Source organism: Lepisma saccharinum, chromosome 4, assembly GCF_977018435.1.
Source record: "Lepisma saccharinum chromosome 4, izLepSacc3.1, whole genome shotgun sequence".
Lineage (NCBI taxonomy): Eukaryota > Metazoa > Arthropoda > Insecta > Zygentoma > Lepismatidae > Lepisma > Lepisma saccharinum.
Window position 1 is genome coordinate 117,411,986 of NC_139232.1, and position 21,513 is coordinate 117,433,498.

The following is a 21,513-nucleotide window of genomic DNA, read 5'->3' on the forward strand; positions in this document are numbered from 1 at the left end:
CAAGGGAGTTTCCCTGTTCAGACCAGTTCATTGGTATTATTTCTTTGTACATATTTGCAAATATTTTATTGCTTACCTTCTGTATTTCATAACAGACATATTTCTTACCTAGACTATTAAGGTGAAGTCCGTGGCTAGTGTAAAACCTTCTGCCTATCAAACTTATGTCTACAACACTTACATTTTTGAAATGTTTGCTAAGTTTATAAGTTTCTTGATTCACACAATCTATTTCTACATTTACACATGACCAAGGTAGAAGATCGTAACGGTGAGGCACTGTGAACAGAAGAACATTTGTGTGCAGAAGAAGTTGTAATCGTCTCCTCAAAGTTCTCATAAACACACTTGCTTCATGTCTAGCAATGTCATTTGTTCCTGCTAGTAAAACCACGAGATCCCTTGAGCATAATTGCTTGTTTTCTTGAGACACCTCCATTGTGGCTTCCTTGAAAGTTGCACCAGGTTTCACCATACTGAATATTGAGTTCCTTACTTGATTTTGTAGTTGCGTAGCTACATTCCTTGACTATCGGTATACAGGCATATTTTCCCCTTATAACTTGTGTTCTTCAAAGACTTTCTACCAGCGGAAATGCGCTTTGTACTATAGAAGTCCACCTTGCACTTTAAACTATTTGTTTCTTCAGGTACGGTGGACACATCTTGTAGTATCTCGAAACGTTTTCGTGATTGGAAGTTGACGGAATTTTCCTTAATGAGGGGGCTCTTAGATCTTTTCTTGTTCTTTATTACAAATGTCCATGTATTGCTAACATTAGAATTTGGCCTACCCGGTAGAGTTGGCCAGTCTTTACTGGGACTATAACTGTAAAGGTCCTCGGATTCTCCTCCTTTGCCCTCTAATTGTTTTTGGAGGATTTGATTTGTTCTTCATAAAGACTCCAGAGACTCCATTTCCTCCGTAAGGTTTCTAATTATACTTTCATAGTCTTCTTTCTGAATATTATAATCATCACGTTGTGCACTTTCCTTTGTCACAGTTTTCTGATAGTTTACGCAAGTTATACATGCCCACACATTTTCTGGTATATTGGCTTCATTAACATTAGAACATTTTCAGAAATGATACAATTTATCACAGATATCGCATAAAATTCCATTTTTCACTGAACGAGAACATTTACCACATTTACTATCTTGTAAAAACATTGAGAACTGAGAGCACGAGACACCTACGTCTACCTTGTTAGGTGCCATTTGTATTGTTTTGTTCTCAATTTTTATTTTAAATCTTGACAATAGACAATGCATCTGTTATTTTAACTTTCTTGTCAACAATAGAGAATGCAAGGTCGAGCTTTCATGGTGAAATCCATTGATATTTTAAATATACACCCATTTCTTCATGCAATATTTAATGCAGTTTCAGTCTTTAGACATTTCATGTTTAGGAGATTCACCTTTCATCGCTGAAAAGAATGTTTGGTGATATTGTTTCAGTAACAAAAAGTAATGCACATTTTGTATTTGGATTTTTCATTACAATTAATATCATATAAGCCTAGTTTCAGGGCTGTATTTAGGATCTGTAGACCTCTAGGCTGAACCTGTGGTGCGGGCCCTACTGGGGTAAAAAATTTTGAAAATAATATTTCAATTGAAAATAATATTTTAATTTTAAAAATAACATATTGTAATTTTAAGTAAACATGTTAGGCAAATGCAAGATAAAAAAAAGAATGTAACAAACAAGCAAATTTTACTTATATTTAATTCAAATACAGTACTTTCCCAAACAATCAGACTTAAAATGAAATTGTCAAATAATCTTAGGGGCTAATTGGTTTACACCTACACTTCATACTAATGAAGCTGCTTATAATTTCTTCATAACTTAGTTATCTTAAAATATCACTTTCAATACTAAGCAAAGCCAAAATGTTGAGCCTGTCTTCTAACATGGAGGTTCGAAGCCTGTTTTTCATCAACTTCAATTTTGAAAATGACCTTTCTCCGCTGCTGTTTGTGACCATAAGTGACAGGTACATTCTTAGAGCAACCTCGATATTAGGAAAACAATCTTTGATGTTTTTTTTTCTAGGAGGAGTTTATACATCCACCCCTTCTGACTAATGACTTTTTCATTTTCCTCATCATCTTTTTGAAACTCGTGGTAAAAAGCCTTGAACTGAATTAGTTCATTTCCCGATTGATCGTCTAAGTCATTGTTATATGCTTCTACTAAGTATTGAGCTGCTGCAATTATCTTTTAAGCAATAAAGGGAAGCAATTTCGGCCTGCCTAGGTGCTCGACAACTTTTATAATTATTTTTATTGAACTTACCAGTTCGCCGTCTTCATAGTTCTGAGGCTGACTCGGACTGGCAGGTGAACATGTATCATCATCATTGTTTTTTGGAGCAGCAGATGAACTTGGCTTAAACTTCATATAATCGGTCAGACCACGTGACTTAGCTATAACTTCATTCTTTTTCTCTTTTGCAATCTTTCGTGTGGCACTTCCTCTTTTAAATACCTCTTTCTTAGGGATGTGCCGAAGCCGATTACAGATGTATGAAAATCGGCCGAAATTGACACATCGGCATCGGTATCGGAATCGGCAAAAATCCGATATTTAAACCGGTACAGATTATACTAGAGTTTTTACCTTCTACTCCCTCTGTCCCATAATTATAGTCTGGTATGCCAAAATGGTAGTACAGAAATGACAAACGAAGAGGCAGATGGAAAGCACAATTTGTACTGATCCTTGAGTAGTAAAGTTGTATGACTCATTTCCTTGTTTCATGTTCTTCTTCTGTATACACCAGTGTCACAGTTTGAATATCGGGCAATTATTATGAGACAACAAACAAAGGTGTACCGCACAATAATTATGGGACAGAGGGAGTAATAAGTTTTATATTCTAGTTTTGTAAGATTTATTGAAAATTTGGTTATGATTCGTCATTATTGTAGAGTTTTTGTAATACAGTTATTGCAAACTCATTCAGAGGATCAACCTAACTATAAATCGGAAATAAAACAGTACATTGCTAAACCAGGATCTGCTGTTGTATTGGAAATTCAAAAATGAATATTCAACCCTGAAGCAAGTCTTGAGAAAATACTTGGGCATACCTGCTGCATCAGTATTCAGTGATTGAGTGTTCAGTGTTGCTGAACAGATTTGCGATAAGAGAAGAAGTAGGTTACTTCCTGAACTGCTTTCCAAATCTCGTGTTTCTGAAGTTGAATCTGGCAGAACAGGAATTCATTTTGCATTTCAAAGAACTGCTTGTGTACTAATGTTTAATCTCTTGAGAATCCATGTTCTTCTTAAAGGTTCACATAACATTTTGTAGATGCAAATGTACATTCGCATCTCTTGAGAATATATATGTACATACATATGATATGCAATAGAAATGTACATAGCAAATTTATTTTTGTCATGCTGACAATAACATCCCATTTCTGTTGAATAATTTTATGTATCGGAATCGGTTAAATATCGGCATCGGCATCGGTTCCAAAAATTATCGGTGAGTACATCAGCATCGGTAAATTTTCAGCTTCGTCACATCCCTACTCTTTCTTTTTATGGCACTTAGTTTGTATTTTATGGCGGCCCATAATAGTAGATTACATGGGAAAATATATAAAAAACTTATTACAGTGATAGCTTTACTTTATTCTTTATGAAAACGTTTTAATAACAATATGAAACAGTAGGCCTACCACCAAAACACGCAATAGAGAAAGGTTAAAAGCACAATACAAATTATTCATGCACGGCGTGCATGTCAACAGGAAGATAGCACAGCAACTGATTTATTTTTCGACAGCGCCAGGCGGCAGTGTTCTCACTCCACGCCAAGCGATCGAGATTCCTGAATGCTGACTCAACTCATATCAGTTTAGCCGAATTAGCCCACACAACACACAAAATAACTGCTTCGACGTCTTTTATGATTATAAGAGGTCTCGCACCACAGTATTGAAACAAAGACATTTTTTATTTTAGTCTATTCAAAATTTAAACTTTTGAACATTCTTTTTTGTGGTGCAGGCTGCAGCCTAGATAGCCTGTGCATAAATGCGGCCCTGCCTACTTTATTAATTCATTGTTTTGGTAAGAGAAACTAAAACACATTTTGTATTTTTAATTTTGCATTATTAAAATTAATACCATGTGAACTTGAAATTCTTCATGTAATTTCTGTATAATTATATTATAAAGGAATGCATTTCATTTAGCTAGTTGAGCTACTCACTTATTGAAAATTGCCATTTTTCACAATTGTAAGTCCATATTTAATTCCATATTTTGATTAAAATCACTAAGTATATATTTACATATGTAACACTTTTTTTGGCACATACAAATCTGTTCCCTGCTAATTACCAAATGTAAGATGAAATGTGCATGTGAATGCATTTATATATTTATAGTATCGAACTTCTCTTTCCTTTTCTATTGAAGTATAACATCAGTGTGAAAGCCTGTACCTCTGTAAACACCAATCATACTTCACTCAGGAGTAAACACCCACCTGTGCAAGACCTCGTGGAACTTGTTGCAAGAAATGCTACATCCGAACCTGCCACGTCATATGAAGTCTTCGAGCAGTCAAATTTAGAACCAGCCATAGTGAAGTCAAGTACCATGGATGAAGCAGCAGCATTGAAAAGTGATAATTTCACCCTGAGGGAAGGACATTTTCCTCCCAACGTTGTGGAAATGATATCTCAACTTGAACAACTATATGAAGAAGGTGAATTGACATGGAATGGTTATGTGAAAAAGAAATATAACATTTTTCACGATTTTCTTACAGTGGGAAATGAAACTAAACAAAGTTCCAGAAAAACAAATTCCACCCAGATGAAAATGTTTGCAAAGAACATGAGTAAGAGGAGACTTCCAAAACATGACTTAGAAATGTTATCACCAGTGAACGCTGCAAATCAGAAAACTGACTCAATCAGGACTTTTAGAAGAATGTTTATTTTTCATGATTCTGATGAAGATGATTCACCACTAGAAAACATATTGAGTAAGGAAACGAGGAAAGATGACATGTTACTTGGTCCCTACCAAAGCAAGGCTCATTTTTCCAGAAAACTTTTGGACACTTTTGGCGAATCACTGCTTCATGTAAACAGATTGTATAACAGGAAATATGGATTTGAAGCCAGGAAAGTGCCAGCTCACATGGCACATATGATAGACAGAGAAATAATGGAACAGTTGCAACAGAGGTAGGTGTATTTGTGTATACAAATTACTAAGTTAAATGTATTTGTGTTTTCTTTCTTCATAAAAATTAGAAAAATAAATAATTTACTGTGTGACATAAGAAACTCCATTTGTATAATATACTTACTTAATTTATTTAGTGCATTAAAATTACATAACTTCAAGTGTCTGCTTGAAATATAGTGATACATTAGCATAAAGTATTACATTTATAGACCTGATATTGTTAATCAATACTAAGAATATTCTTTGTCTTATAACCAGCTATAGTCTGTGGTAAATCCTTCACAATCAAATATATATTTCTTTATTTTGATCGTAAAGAACCAGAGTCCACTCTTAAACCAAGATGTCTCCAATCCAAATATCACCTTGCCGATGACTTGGAAGACTTCAACACACATCACAAAGGAGTCTTCAGATCATACTGTAGGTTCCCTTCTAGATTTGTCTTCTTTAATTCATTCATACATTTACTCGTGGTGAAAATTTTAGTTTGAACTATTTTTAGCACAATATTTATTTTATTATTGCAGATTTTCTAAAGAATGGGATATTACTAGTTCCCACAAGATTAGAAGTCCAACAGATATGCAGTACGCATTTTCCTACTTCTACTTTTTAATGAGTGAGAAAAATATCCGGACTGTTGGAGATATATTTAAAATTTTTGATACTGATAACTCAAGGTAAGTACCATTGTTTGCAGTTTATTTTTCTTCAGATTATCAATTTAATATGTTACGTAAATATAATTTTCCATCTTCATGTGTAAGAAAATATATATATTATTTTGTTACTACTTATCTTGAAAATTCAGTGGCAAAAGTAAAATATAGAAAAATACCACACAAAGATAATAATAATCACTAGGGCTAGGCTTTTTATGACCTAAAAAGCGCCAAAATTGCAAAATAAAATATGCTCTTATGACCTAAAATTTTACAAAATATGCAGTATAATTTTAAAAATATGCCCTTATAACTAGACTTGTTTGAAACATCAATATCTAACTTATGCTGAAAAATTTTCATATACATACTATTTTTAGTTCACTTTATGGGCCCTGGTGAGTTGAAATGCACAAGGAATACTTTCTGTAAATTTTCAATTAAAAATGAAAAAGATTTTCCTGCAGTCAAAAAAAAAAAAACCAACCCTCGACTGAACATGGGAGTAAGAACGAATCCACTTGGAAAATGACTGCATATTTCTTTAAAAAGCAAAAATATGCTGAATATGACCGAAAATCCATCAAAATATGCTTTATCACTTAGAAATGGCCAAATATGCCAAAATTTTGATATTCCTTAAATTATATAGCTTATTTCTTTAAAATAAAAAGTATAAGAAATGAATCATTTACAAGTAGCATGTATTTTGTCACTCATGTTACTCTAGATTAATTGCCTAATTCATTGAATTCCAGTTTTATATATGTACTGTGTTTATTACATACACTACTATGACCAGTTACCATACCCGTGAATGTGTTTTTGGTGATTTTTCTTTATAATCTCAAAATTCTTCTTTCATGGGAACTTTTGTGTAAGATGGTGATAGCCATATTTTGTGTGTTGCGTGCAAAGTATGTTTATATTTGTATTGTTACCTTGCTGCACATGTGACTGATTTTCTGTCAGTTGTGAAATCGAGACAATCATAGTGTATAAATTATAAAACTGCTGACACTGACAAAGCTGGTAAAAAATGTAATTTTCCATGGGAGCAAGCACGCTGTACATATTCTAATTTATTGGTAAGATATGACAATCAGTTGTTAATGGCGGAATTGTATGTATGGTGTATGCATGTTTAATACCTCAGGTTACAGAGGCATTTATACCATTATTTGAATGTAAAAGACTAAATAAAAGCATGTACGAGGGGCGATCAGGTTGCTCTGACCCTAACATAGAAAGAACGGCAATAGGGTTTCAATTTTTTTTTAATTTTCAACATACTCCCCTGCAACTCCAATGCACTTTTCCCATCGGTGCTCCAACGCCTGGATACCTTGCAAAAAAAAATCTTCCGACTGGTCCTCCAACCATGAGTCCACAGCCCTTATCACCTCAGAATAATCAGAATTTTTTTGCCCCACGAATGTCATTCTTCAAATATTTGAACAAATATTTGAACACTGGGGGCCAAATATGGGGAATAGGGTGAGTGGGGCAACAATTCGAACGATGCATCTGCGATAGCGGCACTTGCAATGCGTGAGGTGTGGACAGGTGCATTGTCCTGGTAAAGGAGCACACCACAGGTCAACATCCCATGCCTCTTTTTCTTGATGGAATCACGTAATTTTTTGATTAGGTCACTGTAGTATGTGCCAGTGATGGTTTGGCCTCTTTGTAGATAGTCAACAAGAAGGACACCCTTGCAGTCCCAGAAAATTGAGGCCATCACCTTCTTGGCTGAGGTTTGCACCTTGACCTTCGTTGGTGGAGAATGTGGGTGTTTCCACTCCATGCTTTGTGATTTTGTTTCTGGGTCGAGGTGATGAACCCATGTTTCATCCATAGTTACAAATCGGGCAAGGAAATCGTCTATATCAGCACGAAACTTGTCAAGAAGTTCTTGACTGATAAGCACTCGGATGCGCTTCTGATCTATGGTGAGGTTTCGAGGGACCCATCTTGCAGCAATTTTTTTCGTTTGCAATTCCTGGGTAATTATGTTTTGCACAGTGCCATATGACAGGCCACACATCTCAGCAACATGACGGATAGTGACTCGACGATCCTTCAGCACGATATCGTGGACTTTGTTAATGTTTTTGGTCGTCATGACAGTTTTTGGTGCTCCACCTGCATGTTCATCCTCACACGACTCTCTCCCACAATTAAACTCATGACACCATCTCTTCACCATACTGTATGAAGGAGCAGTGTCCCTTAGTGTATCCACCAAGTCCTCATGAATTTTGGATACCGTCCACTTCTTCTTCACAAAATATTTGATCACTGCTCTCACCTCAGTTTTCTCCATTCTGGCACATTGACACAACTTCACTCAGTTAAACCCCTGTAAAAAGAAAACTGTACGCTACTCAGACTTGCAATTCAGATTGAAAGCATATAAAGGATCACTAAACAATAACAAAATAAAAAATCAATCATAACGTCATTCCTTGTATGTTAGGGTCGGAGCAACCTGATCGCCCCTCGTAAATCCTAACTTTGGTTCTTTTTGAAAGTGTTTAATAAATTGTGTACTATATGAAAGCCTGAAAAGTAAAAATCCAGGAAAGCATTCTACAACAAATACATTTTTTGATGTAACGTTTCAGGGGAACATATGCTCCCTTCATCACACATTTTTTTGTAGTTTGATCAGTGTTACAATAGTAGAAGGATATATGGTGGCCATACAACCGCTTCAGACATTAGCTGAATCGTGCGGAATATTTTTGTTATATACATTAAATTGAAAAGAAGCAAAATAAATTCTGAATTAACTATAAGTAAAGATGTCATTCATTCATCAAATTCATGCAGATTTATTAGGGTTGTTTTCATATGAATAACTCTAAATGTTAGATGCCCCTGCAAGCTACTAGCACTGAATACTGGTGTCTAAGATTTAAACTGTGGTTGTGGGCAATAGACAAGTGATTTTCTCCACTTTGAATAAGTGTATTGAATGGTGTAACATTAACAGGTATTTTATTTATTTCTGAAACTTAATTTATAATTTTCTCTTTGTTCTACAGAACATGGTCAGATCGAGAAATCAGGACTGTTTTAACTCGGTTGTTTGAGCTGCCTCTGGGATACAGCAGTGTTGTGAAGTTTGAGAGTTTCATAATGAATTGCTCTCTTCAACTTCCTGCAAATTATTCTCAAGGCATATCAACTCCTCCGTACGAGAGATATTATGATTCAAAACTGGTAAGCTTCAAAGTGAAACACAATTTTGTATATGCAAAAGAAGTACAGAAATATGTATGCAAATAATAATCATAGTGTAGAATATTGAAAATTATAGCACGGAAGGAACATGGTTTTATCAATGTTCATAAAATAATATTTTAAGTATTGGTTGGTTTATTCATAAAATTACTAATAATTTAGTGCTATGCCATTTTTTGTTATTATTTTTTGTGGATATAAACATATAATTCATGGGTCCCAGTTTTGGAAAGTCAGTGTATAAATATCATCATCATCCTTCGCCATTTCCTGCCTCTATCTGGGTCGGCATTCCATACTGTTCCTCTCTCATGTTCAGCTCTGTTACTTCCCTTATTCTTTTCTCTAATATTTTCTCATACGCCTTTGCTTAGTGGCACATAAGTGTCATTCCTCTGTAGTTTTTACATTCCTTTCTGTCACCCTTCTTGAATATGAGAACTATTAGTCCCTTTGTCCAATCTCTTCGCACTTCTCTCTCTTGCCACACTGTTTTCAACACACTGCATAGCTACCAGGGCCACCGTTAGGGGGTGTGTGATGCATGCCACCACACAGGGCCTCACGCTTTGAGGGGCCTCGTGCTTCCAAATCAGTTATTTCCTCATTTTTTGTGCAAGCACGATTGCACTCGAATAGAAGGAAGAAAAACATAATTGTTGTGAAAAGAAAAATTGCGTCATACCAAAGTTGTATTTCTGGTAACGGACAACTCTGCCCTTTTTTCTTGTCAAGCCACCAGTGAAAATTTGCCGACAAGGAACAACTTTCCCTGATTTCCTGCCTAATGTTCAACCATCATAAAATGGTTATTTGTCTGGAAACTGAGGCCCAAGAAATTTGAGGGTGTGCCGCTCTGCGAAAAGACGAAAACAAGAGTCGGCATCAAAGATTTGAAGGTCTGCTGGGCTCTTTATTACAACTCCTAGTGTTTACAATGGCAGCTGAGTCTTTGACGGCAAGATGAAACCGTCTACCAAGTGTCTGATACTCCATTAGTGCAAAGCACTTAAGGCTCTTGTTTTCGAGAATTATGAGTAGGGGTGTCAGCAAAAACCTCTGATCAAGTAAGCAAATATGCACCCAAAGGATAAACATTGCATTTCTGTTTTTCTCCTGATCATGGTGACGATGATGAATGGTGGCTAAATGAAATTAGGTGAAAGTTATTTTATATTAAAGAAATACATTTAATCGTACCTATTACTGTGAAGATTGCTCCCGCGAAGTCTACTGGTTAGCGGTCTTCAGTGTGGTTGGAGTGGCCCGTCCAGCTTCGATTCCCAGTACGAACTCTCAAAATTTCGGTATTAACCCAGCATAATTTGAAAAGACGCAATAGCGGTCTCCAGTCTCGAAAGCCAGAAAATAGCGGCAATGGGATTTGATGTGCTCGCCACGGATCACCCAAAGAAAAGTTGATTGGCAAGCTGTGCACCTAAGATGGCTTTTGCACCATTACAGCATTACTGTGAAGAATTTCAAAATTATAGATAAGTTCAGTTCATTTGTTTCACTCCGATCATCCATTTTTTGAATTCCTACTATTCAAATATCTAATTCTCAAAAATGCACTTGCTCGAATCCTGACGTGGGCTTGGATGTTCCTTTGTGAGTGTCCCTTCCTCAATTTATATAAGCTTCATTCATGCTCATTGTTACGATTTAACTAAAGAGGCAGAAAAGTGACGTAAAATAAGAAAAGCAGTCATAAATATAGTTTGAGAGTAGTCCCATTGCTGGCACAATCAATAATTTGCCTGTCACTTTTATGCACTGAAATGTGACTGCAGCATTTAACCAAACCTCAGTTTGCAATAAATTATCATCATTGTGTTTTCATTTGAGCTTTTCTGCATGTATTAATTTCCTGATTTTGTAGGCAAGCAATTTGCAACACAGGATTGGCGTCAATCTTTAGTCCTTATTTGGTGATATTCCAAGCACTTCATTGCCTTGTAATCAAGGGGTCCCGATTTCGATACCCGGTGGAGGCACATAGTGGTTCGGATCCCACTTTAAGCTGTAGGTCCAGTTCCGATTAGCCTTTTTGTGCATATAGTGGACTTAAACATCAAATCAATCCAATCCAAGCACTTCAGATTGTAAATAGCGCTTGCATAGCACTCTCGTTAAAATGGAGGCTGCGATGATATATCATGATATATCAGAAAGTCTAATTCAATGCCTTAAAAATTGGACCAAATGTGAGAGTGCAGCAAAACGTAACTATTGATGAGCAACAGGAACTGTTGATTTCACAGGAATAGCAGCACTAACGTGAGATCTTGAAACGAATACTGTATGTCATTAAGTATTTGGCATCACCTAATCTTGCATTACGGGGTCTGGGGTATAAACTATTCGCGTGATGTATAATAATAATAATAATTATTATTATTTTTCAATTTTTGTTCCTTAGTCTGAAGTACAGGTTTCCTACAAAATCATAATGTAAACACTATTACCTTAAGAGGGGATGGTTTTGGGGTGTTTCTATATTACGTATTGATTTAAAGTTGGTTTTAAAGGTTAACTTTAAATACATAATATATCAAAAACAAAAGAGAACCACGCTTTACGCGGCCACACGCAGACCCTATTCCGCGTGTGGTGTTCCGTATAGTAACAGATATCCCCCGAGATATCTGTTAAGCAACAGACGAACTTTAGCCTAACTTTAATAATCAGTAACTAGGGGAGGGCTTGGTAGGCTTATGATTCACTAAAATGATAGAAGGTCAGACACCTTTGAACAACATATTTATTCATTGAAAAGAACACCGCTTGTGGCATAGCTACCACCAAACATGAGCACTTCACTGTACATAACACAAAAAAGATATACAAAAGATTTTGTACTTACATATCAGCCGTTTTCACACTACATCAATCATACCTGGGGCCGTACACACACTATTTCACTCTTTATTGCCACATCCCGACGCATGGACAATTTTGGGGTACACCACACTAAAAATTGGATATTATGTGCTTCCTTGGTGTAACAAAGGCTTTGGCGGAATGATAAATGAGTTTTCCTGGCTTTTCTTGGATGGATGGCTAAGAACAACTTGGATATTCTCTGATATCCTATGGATGCTGCTATGGCGTCAGTTCTGCCGACCATGTGGTCTGGATTTCCACATGGGATGAGGGACACAAAACTCGCTATTTTGCTGAATTTTCACTGGGATCCTTAAATGCAGTTGTGGACACAATATCCCACTTAGGCCTGTGTTTACTGTAACAGGACCTTATATCCCTGTTCCCTTTATGTATCCTTTGTTGCTGGCACAGGTGGCCATTCACACACTGGATTTTACCAGCAACTTCCAGGTGACCTGCTCCCAGGTGGGTCTGTAATACAAGTGAACTTGAATAGCAAGCTCAGAACACAATAGGCCATCTGAAAGTCTCGTCTGTGACGTCACAGCCTTGAAGGCTTCTCATTGGCCAGCTGGAGTCCTTTGAGATCTTTCCTTGTTTGTAGGAGAAGTGCCACTTTCTCCCACCAGATGGCAGAGTTATCAATTGCTTAAAAAGTGTAAACAAAAGTTTTTTTCACCTTTTCTGGCTTAATTATGCCAGATAATTGCAAATGAGTTTACTTTTAGTAAATTAGGCATTATTTTACCTATGGGTGAGTGTTATCTCTGATTTTCAATAAAGAATAAAAGATTTAGTAAACATGTGATTTGGAGCACATGGTTTTTGTTCTCCAAAATGGCTACTGTTAGCCTAACAATGGTTGGTTCTTTATAAATAAAGCATTTCTACCCCTCCCATGAGTGACAACTGGTTGGTAAACATTACCCATGATTCTAATTGGGGGTGGGGGTATAAGTCTCTGGGAAAATAGCTCTCACAAGCTTTCCCTGATGCCAACCTAATGGCCCTTGTACTTAGGTTGGCCTGTGGTTATTTGTGTGTGGGCATGTATGCCCAATGCTGATTGGTCATAACCTTTTCATTTAGTTTTCATTCTGATGTACATTGTTTCCTTATAATCAAGGGGTCGCGGGTTTCATACCAGGTGGAGGCACAATGCACAGTGGTTCGGATCCCACTTTAAACTGTAGGTCCAGTATTGATTACCCTCTCTGGGCATAAAGTGGACTTAAAGCAACAAATCAATCAATCAATCAATATGATGTACCCCTAGTATGACTTTTATTATATTTAATTGCAAAACTGGGAATGTTTAATATCATATTGTTACTTTAACTAAAAAGTAGCAATATTTAATCAAATCCAATAACATAATTGAATCGGCAGGTTTAAGAAGGGAATAAGTCCAAAAAGTAAATTTGTGGAAAATCAAAAAGAACTGTATAAGTGATAGGGATTTATTTCCTTCTTACACCTTACGCTGATTTCAGGTTTTTTTATCTTCCTCTAGGGACTGCTTTTTATATCTTTCTTCACACTCACATGTAGAGCGACGCTTTCCGATGATGTCGAGTACAAAAGGTCATTTTGCCATTTTTTGGTCTTCATTCCCTTCTTAAACCTGCCTATTCAATTGTTTTCTTTACTTTTCATTGAATTTTGACACTGTAGTGAATTTGCATTTTTTTCCATAAAATAATATTATATTTCATTCTATAAGTAAACAAACAATATACGTACGTAAGTAGAGGCATGCATATTTTGTTTTTGACGAAAACACGAAATGTGAAATAACTCATTGTAATTCTAATTTTTCATGTTTCTGAAAGGTGTGAGATGCATTTTCCTACCCTGTTTTGTCACGAAATGATGCGAAATAGACTCGTAAACACGAAATTTACCGTTTATATACCGTCGCGACACTTTCTGGTCACAATTATGCTGTGAGTTATGCAATTCATGGAGAATTTATTAATTCTGCTGCAAACATTTGAGAAGCAAAAATGGACCCCTTTGTACAGGAATAAACTTAATATTCTGATAATGATTTAATGTGCTATTACAAGGGATATGCTTATTTTGTGTAATAGTGCAGTTTTTTAATCAAATTTTGGATTATATTCACATTTTTAAAACCAAAATGTAATTTTATATGCCAGTTTTTCACCACTATAACAGCAAAATTTCATTTTATTTACCAAAAATATGTGCCTCTATATATAAGTATTTTTGATACAAATATTCGGAACACTATATTTATGTAGTAGCTACTTTGTTTATGATTTCAGAAATTTTTGATATGTTTAAGTATGTCAAAATAAGATAAGAATGCAGGGTATGTCAGATTAGTTACTTAATTGGAAGCACCATCATCCTATAAACTCGTAAAAAAAATGCATACAATCTATTATTTTTATCTAGCGCGTTGTGTCCCCTGGAGTTGTGCCTGAGTTGCCACCTCCTAAGGCCAGCTCTGGCTATCATGATCCCCTTTCCATATTTAGTGTGTTTTCTGGCTGAAAAAATACATATCAACAACAAAGGTAAATTTACAGTACATGGCTGTGAACACACAGGATATAATATTTCCTTTCTACTGCTTGTATTGCTAAAATAAGGTCTCAATCAGCAGTCATTAAGAAAAGCTGGTTGCCAGATTTTAAATTTTATTGGTGCTAAACGGTGATACTGCGAACGTCCGCTTGTGCTTAACAATAGGTAATAATTACACAATTCTAATAACCAGGTTGGCATTAGAGAAGAATTTTATGAGAAACTGATGTTATCGATATTTTAACATTACATAATACAAGGGCCTCGCGGATATAGTTTGCACAAGGCCTCGCGTTCCCTAAGGGTGGCCCTGACAGCCACTGCACACCAATCACTCCTGCTCCTAGTATCATTTCCACTGGCACTTCATCTACTCCAGGTGCTCTACCTCTCTTCATTCTCTTCAGAGCTTCCTCCACTTCTTTCCATGTGAGATTCACTTTTTCTTTCCTGTTTTCTAATTCCTTCACTTTTTTCATGTTCATTTCCTTTTTTCACAGTCAGCAATTTCTCGAAATGATATCCCCACATTATCCTTATTTCTTCAATCCTCTTCTACATTGTTTCCCCTTTCATCCCTTAGCTTGCAGCTGTCTCCTCTTTCTCTTCTCCTTTCTCTCACTAATCCATACAATACTTTCTTGTTCTCATCTACATCATCTTCTAGAACTTTGGTCGATTCGTCCATCCACTTTCTTCTTTCCTCCTCCTCTACTACTGTTCTTGCCTTTTTCTTCTTTTCCACGTACTCATTTTGTGCATTTTGTTATTTAACTTTAAACCATTTCCTAAATGCATCATTTTTGTTTTTCACTGCCCCTCTAGTTCTTTCATTCCACCATGCTGTTTCTTCCTTTTCTTGTTTGTCCTTCCACATACCTTTTTGGCTGCCTCTACCAATTCTGTTTTAAATCTTGTCCATTCTGGTTCTACTCTTTTGGGTTCATCTCTTGGCACTTTTGTTTGCGATATTTGTTGATTTTTCTCTTCTATCATCTTATCCTTCAATTTCCACACTTATCCTTCTCTCTTGTTCATACCATCTATCTTTTATTTTCCATCTCCTCACATATCCTACTAGTAGCCTGTGCTCACTGTCTAGGTTCTCACTTTGTATTAATACATGGTTTCTATTTCAAGGCCAGCCCTTTGCGGTCACTTGCATACATTAATTAAGGAGTATTTACAATTTTATATCGGATCAGTACAATATTGATTATTGATATTAGTCATGTTGGTACTTCATCAATACATATAAGCAAAAATATTATACAGCTCTATCCCAAATATTAACATAAATACAGTCAACTCTCGATTCTACGACCCCGGGTATAACGACCCTCTCGAAGTAACGACCCTTTTCCCGGGAACCATGAAAAATTTAGAAAAAAGTTAAAAAATTGAAGGAAATCGGCCGAAAAATGCGTTGTTTTTTTTCACTCATTATTCTCTTCAAGAACACTACCGCTCACAATTGGGTCTGAACTAAAAATAAACACCACTACACCATTTTGAGTGATATCCAATATCACTTGACCTCTGCCCCTCCCCTCCCTCAAGTGCACCAATGTTACCCTGCACCAGACAGCCGCTACCCAACGCGCCAGGCTTGTTTTGCCACTCTTGCTCTTGGATACGCGAGAATAGAAGATCGAATGTGCTTCGATGTTATTTTAAATCGACCTTGACTTGTTTTCTTGTCCTAAGAGCTGCTGGAAACTTGCGGGGGAGGGGGGAGCAAACCGAAATGACCGCTGGACTTGCAGTCTTTGCCATGTGTATGGCACATTTCATCGATAAATACACCAGCTTGAGAGATAAGATCGCAGGATGGTTCCAAAATACAGACGCGTAGCACCTGGAAGTCTGGCCCGTCTGTACAGCTCTGACCTAGAGTTCAGAAGGTTCCCGTGAGCGAGCAACTCTTGGCCTTGTACCTGACAACTTCCGGTAATCGCTTTCATTCAAAACGTGTTATTTTTTCCCTGTAACACTTCATAAAAAAGTGAAACTGTTAGAGATAATCAAAACCACATAGGCCAACTAAAGATCGTCAACCCGCTTAATGCGTTGTCATCCAGGTTTCCATAAAAGTTTACTTCGATCTTACGTGCATCATAATCCCACTTCATACGTTTTCCTAATTCTGTCGATGTCATAATATCTGCCAAAGAATTGTTCCGTTGGCTGACTGACTTCTCCCTCTTTTCCTGTCAGCAAACATGGGGGGAGGGGCGATGCCGATTGTTTCAGCCACGATTTTTTTGCTCGTGTGTGCACACGGGCTGATTACAGGCGAGGGTGGAAGAGGACCTATTTCCTTTCCTTTGACGTCTGAAATGGGGCAACCAGTTCTGGATATATTCTTGAAAACGAACAAAAACCATAGAACAAGTAAAAAAAAAAAGAAAAAAAAGTGCCCCCCCTTTCCCCAGCTCATTCTCTGCCACTAATGTTGATAATTGCAGAATGCAGGTCCTATTTTTTTTTTTTATGCTGTTGTGTGCATAGGAAATATTGCCCGTATTATTGTCTGTTGCATGGTAAAAGGTAAAGCAAGGGTCATTTCTTTCTTCTTTACACTGCTGTTAAAAGTTCCGTCTCATTTTTCTCTTCCGCCACCTGTTGCTTGAGCTTCCAGCCGGTCTCCTTGTTTTTACGCTGCACCTGGTGCCTGGTGGTTTTGTCTAGCGTCTGCAAAGCTCTTGCTCATGACTCATCCAGCATGACGGGAAAAGTTATTGTTTTGAATCTCGCAAAGCTGTTTTGATTTGGCGATAACGAAATTCGATCTCCAGAAAGGAAAACAAGAGTTAAAACAACTTCATGTTCAGCGCCTTCTGTTCTGATAATTCGCATCAGCCTTTTCTTCAGAACAATTCATGTGGGGAAAAAAAAAATCCGATTAACGATCTACCATTTTGATATGTGAAAATGCACAGTTTCATAAAGCTTGTTTTCAGTTCATTTTATGCTGATGGGCTAATCGGGACTAAATATACAGTTTAAAGTGAAGTTCAATTCCAAACCCGAATGATTATCGACTGCCACGCTGTTTGGTGTTTAATGAAGTGTCCTAGAATACGCATTGGGTGAAAACAGATTGCAAGTTGCACGTTTCCTTTTTCACGCTGGATTACAATGCAAGTCAAGGAAGGAGTTTTGACTGCTCCCTTGAATGGGGGAGGGGGGGGGGGGAGTGAATGAAGTTGGTTGAAGCAAAGAAAACGTGACCTTTTTTTTACGATGTATTTTACACTGCCGAACCAGAACGAAATTTACAGTCCTGCCTGTATTTTTTTTGTCTGGTACCTAGAGAGGTTGTGTTGTTTCTCCCGAGAGATCTAATCTTACCAGTTAATCTTGTAACAGACAATGCTCCAGTAGACCCGTATAAAATCCAACCTTCATCTGACAGATATCTCCCGACTTTTGCTGCCGCCAGTCTGACTGGTGTCAAGATTCTTCGAGTTTCGCTTGCAATAAGCGAGATATTGTTTTCCTTTCCATTGGTCTCAGTGCAAATGGGTTTCTCATGAATTAGAATTGTAAGAATTTCCTGGGAGAGCAACGACAATTGAAAGTAACATTATTTTAAATCCTTTTTTATGAAAACGTTTTCATGTTCTATTTTGCTTCTCACAACACGTGTCCTGTACATAACAGGTTGTATAACTACCAGGATACATGGTGTTACCATCTCCTAGGCATCTTTATGTCCGTTTGAGCTCCGCTTAAGCTGAAATTTGGTGCAAATTCCAATAACGACCCCTTCGAAACAACGACCGTTTTCCCGGGAACTGTGAAAGGTCGTTGTATCGAGAGTTGACTGTACTACTGATATGGGGTTAATTTTTCTTATGCCTGTTTTATGCTCAGATAGGGTAGGGCTAGATGTGTAGTTTAAAGTGATAAACCCAAACCCTTTACAGTGTGTCTTCACCTGAATTGAACCCAGAACCATTGATGGCAAAGTGACAGCATTAGCTATCGGAAGGCCCTCACATTTCACATGTACTTTCTCAATAAGCTATTTTATTCAATGAAAAGTTAAACTTTTACCAGTACCGTAATGAGGTGGTGCAAGAAAATTTCTGTGCCTGTGTTGCTTAGTTGAACTTAACTGGAACCTATTAATTTTGAAAATTCATGATTTTCATTGTATATTGTGTGTGGGATGTAGGTCATATCATGTCAGTGCTATCTTTACAACCTGCTGCCAGGAGTTTGATTTTATTTTTGGTGGTGATGCCTTTAGTTGGGTGTTTGTGGGTTGACTGCTTCTGAAAGATTTATGATGGTTCGTCATTTGCATAAAGTGAGATGAATAAACCTGTAACTATTCACAGGTTTCATTTTTGGTGGGAGCTACTTGAAAGCTGTAGTAGCAGATCCCAGCCAGAAGCAATAGGACACGAAACACTGCGCACACATGTGGCATCTTATAGATATATATATATATAAAAAAGTTCATGTCAGTCCAGTCAAAATTTCTTAGTTCTAACTTTTCTATTTGTTTTTAACTGTAGCAAAGTTGATGAACACATAATATGCTCTATTTGTTATAGCTACATTTCTTTACTGTAGCCTGTGGTCACTGAGTCGCTGATTTCCAGTTGCCAACTTATTGCAACAATGCTGAAGGAAAAATTTGGTGGCAAGAAGAAGTACAAATACCAAATTGTGGGAGAGGAGGATGTTACATTTAAAATGCTGACTTCCAATTTAAGTCATGTAATAAGCCATCTTGATGATGTCAGGAAAAAGCCAAAGTAAGTATGCATGAATCTTGTAATATGTAACTTACCAATTACCAGTGTCAGTCTTCCAGTCAGTTATACATCTGTGTCATTCCAATCTCTTCACTACCCAGTGTCTTTATTACATAAAATATTTTGAAATTTCCAGCTCAAATATTTGCCAACCATCACCATATTTTATTAAACAAGAAAGGGATACTACGTAATTCCTGATCCCAAAGAGTGGGAATACTATCTGTTTGCCCTTATTGTAGTTGCTGCCATGAGCCTTAATCCTTGTCTTGCGTCCTTCTTGAATTGAATCTTGAATTCCTAACAAATTCCCACTTTCTTCCAGTGTGTCAATGCAAACAGCTTATACAAAAGAATGCTTACATCATAATTTACAGCCGACCTTCTTGACGAGTCGTTAGTAGAGCATACTGATACCAGAGGTCTCGGGTTCAAATTTCAGCCTTGTCATGGGTGTTCTTTATGAATGTTCCTTCATTAATTTTATCATCATGTTGCATCGTAACACCATTGTTCGGCAGCTTCTTGCCATCAGTAAGATGAAAAAGTTTAGCACATGCGTGCCACATGAGTTGACACCATCTCAAAGTATGCAGTTCTCTTGGTTTGAGGAATAAATGGGAAGGATTTCTGCATTGGATTGTCATGTTTGAAGTCATGATGAAAATTGGATATGGTACGTCAGTTGTAAAGAACCGTGGTAGCTCAGTTGGTTGAGCATCTGCCTATCATGTGGAAGACCCAGGTTTGAATCCCGGGGCAGGTGATCTGGACCGGGAATTTTTCCAGTCATTTCCCTGTTTCTGCATGTTCTGAGGTCCACCCAGAGTGTGAAGCTGATCGCATCACCTCCACAGGGATACCTTTACTTCTTATCTTTATGACAAGAGCATTGTCCAAAACCACTCCTCCACCCACAATAGGTGATCTGCTTGCTTGGTGATCTACTGTTGGAATAGATCTACCCTCATCAGAACAAGACTATCATTGCAGATCATTACAATGTTGAACTGCATGAAATACACTGTTAACTTGTCCACAGGGGTCAACAGACATGCTGCCCTCATGCTGCATAACAATGCCTGGTCATTAGTTGCAAAAAGACGTTTGGACCCTTAGTGAGTTGCAATATGGAACCCTTCCTCACCCACCATATTCCCCCGACTTATCTTCCACTGATAACCACTATAACGACTTTGTCAGTATAATTCAAACTCAGTATCAGCACAATAGGTAGCTATGGTGCTATGTTGAAAAGGAAATTTAAATTTACATATACTGATAACTTTATAATTATTATATTGATAAAAATGAAAAAAAAACAACTAGAAACAACAAAAATTACAATAGCATCAAATTATGCCTTTGTTTACAAGAACATTTATAAGATGTCAATGCTATACATAAAAAAAAATATATCTTTGTTATCTCCTTCCAGGATGAAGCAAGTCTTTGTATCTACAATTCTGAGCTTCAGTTTTGTAAATTCATCATCTGATCAAATCACCTCCAAATGTAGAACATATAAGTGTCACTCTATGCAACCTTCCTCCAAGCACTCATTTGAGGAACTGTAACATTTACAAGCCTGCCCGTTAAGGAAGATGAAAACAGATACCTATTCACTGCTTCCAATTCAACATGGCATCTATTATACACATCAGTGTCATTCCACAACTTTCGATTCTTTATAAGATTATATCATATTCAAAGTTCATTCGAGTCATAAAAGGCTTCTATATAACTTAAACATCCAAGTTATTATAACATTGTCCAGTTTAATGCTTTAAAAGCAACAATTATTGTACAAATATAACACCATTCCATATTGCTAAATCTGTACTTATCTTTTTTCCATCCTGAGATCCCTTTTAAAGTCACAGACAACTAGTATTAGAGCAACTAGTTCAAGCCAGATTTTTTAGTATGAGTTATCTTCAATTGTTTTTTTGTTTTATATTTTTGTCCATAAGTGCTTAACAGCTTGAATGTTTGTGTAGTAAATGTACATATTTGCTCTGTTACAGCTATTTTACTATGTATATCACAATATACTTATCTAATGATTACAATTACCATTTTTTGAATGTTGATACAAAATACCAAGTATGACATCATATTATACATTGAACAATTTTAAAGAGTTGAC

The 21,513-nt window shown here is 36.7% G+C and overlaps 1 protein-coding gene across 1 annotated transcript in view; it reads left to right on the forward strand.

The window, feature by feature from the left end:
- Positions 1-21,513, forward strand: part of Gnptab (N-acetylglucosamine-1-phosphate transferase subunits alpha and beta) — an 89,082-nt gene that overhangs the window by 49,985 nt on the left and 17,584 nt on the right. Inside the window, exons 12-15 of the mRNA XM_083121296.1 lie at positions 4,451-5,229; positions 5,764-5,916; positions 8,949-9,126; positions 19,180-19,364. Coding sequence (XP_082977422.1) covers positions 4,451-5,229; positions 5,764-5,916; positions 8,949-9,126; positions 19,180-19,364 — 1,295 coding nt within the window. The remainder of the gene's footprint in view (positions 1-4,450; positions 5,230-5,763; positions 5,917-8,948; positions 9,127-19,179; positions 19,365-21,513) is intronic.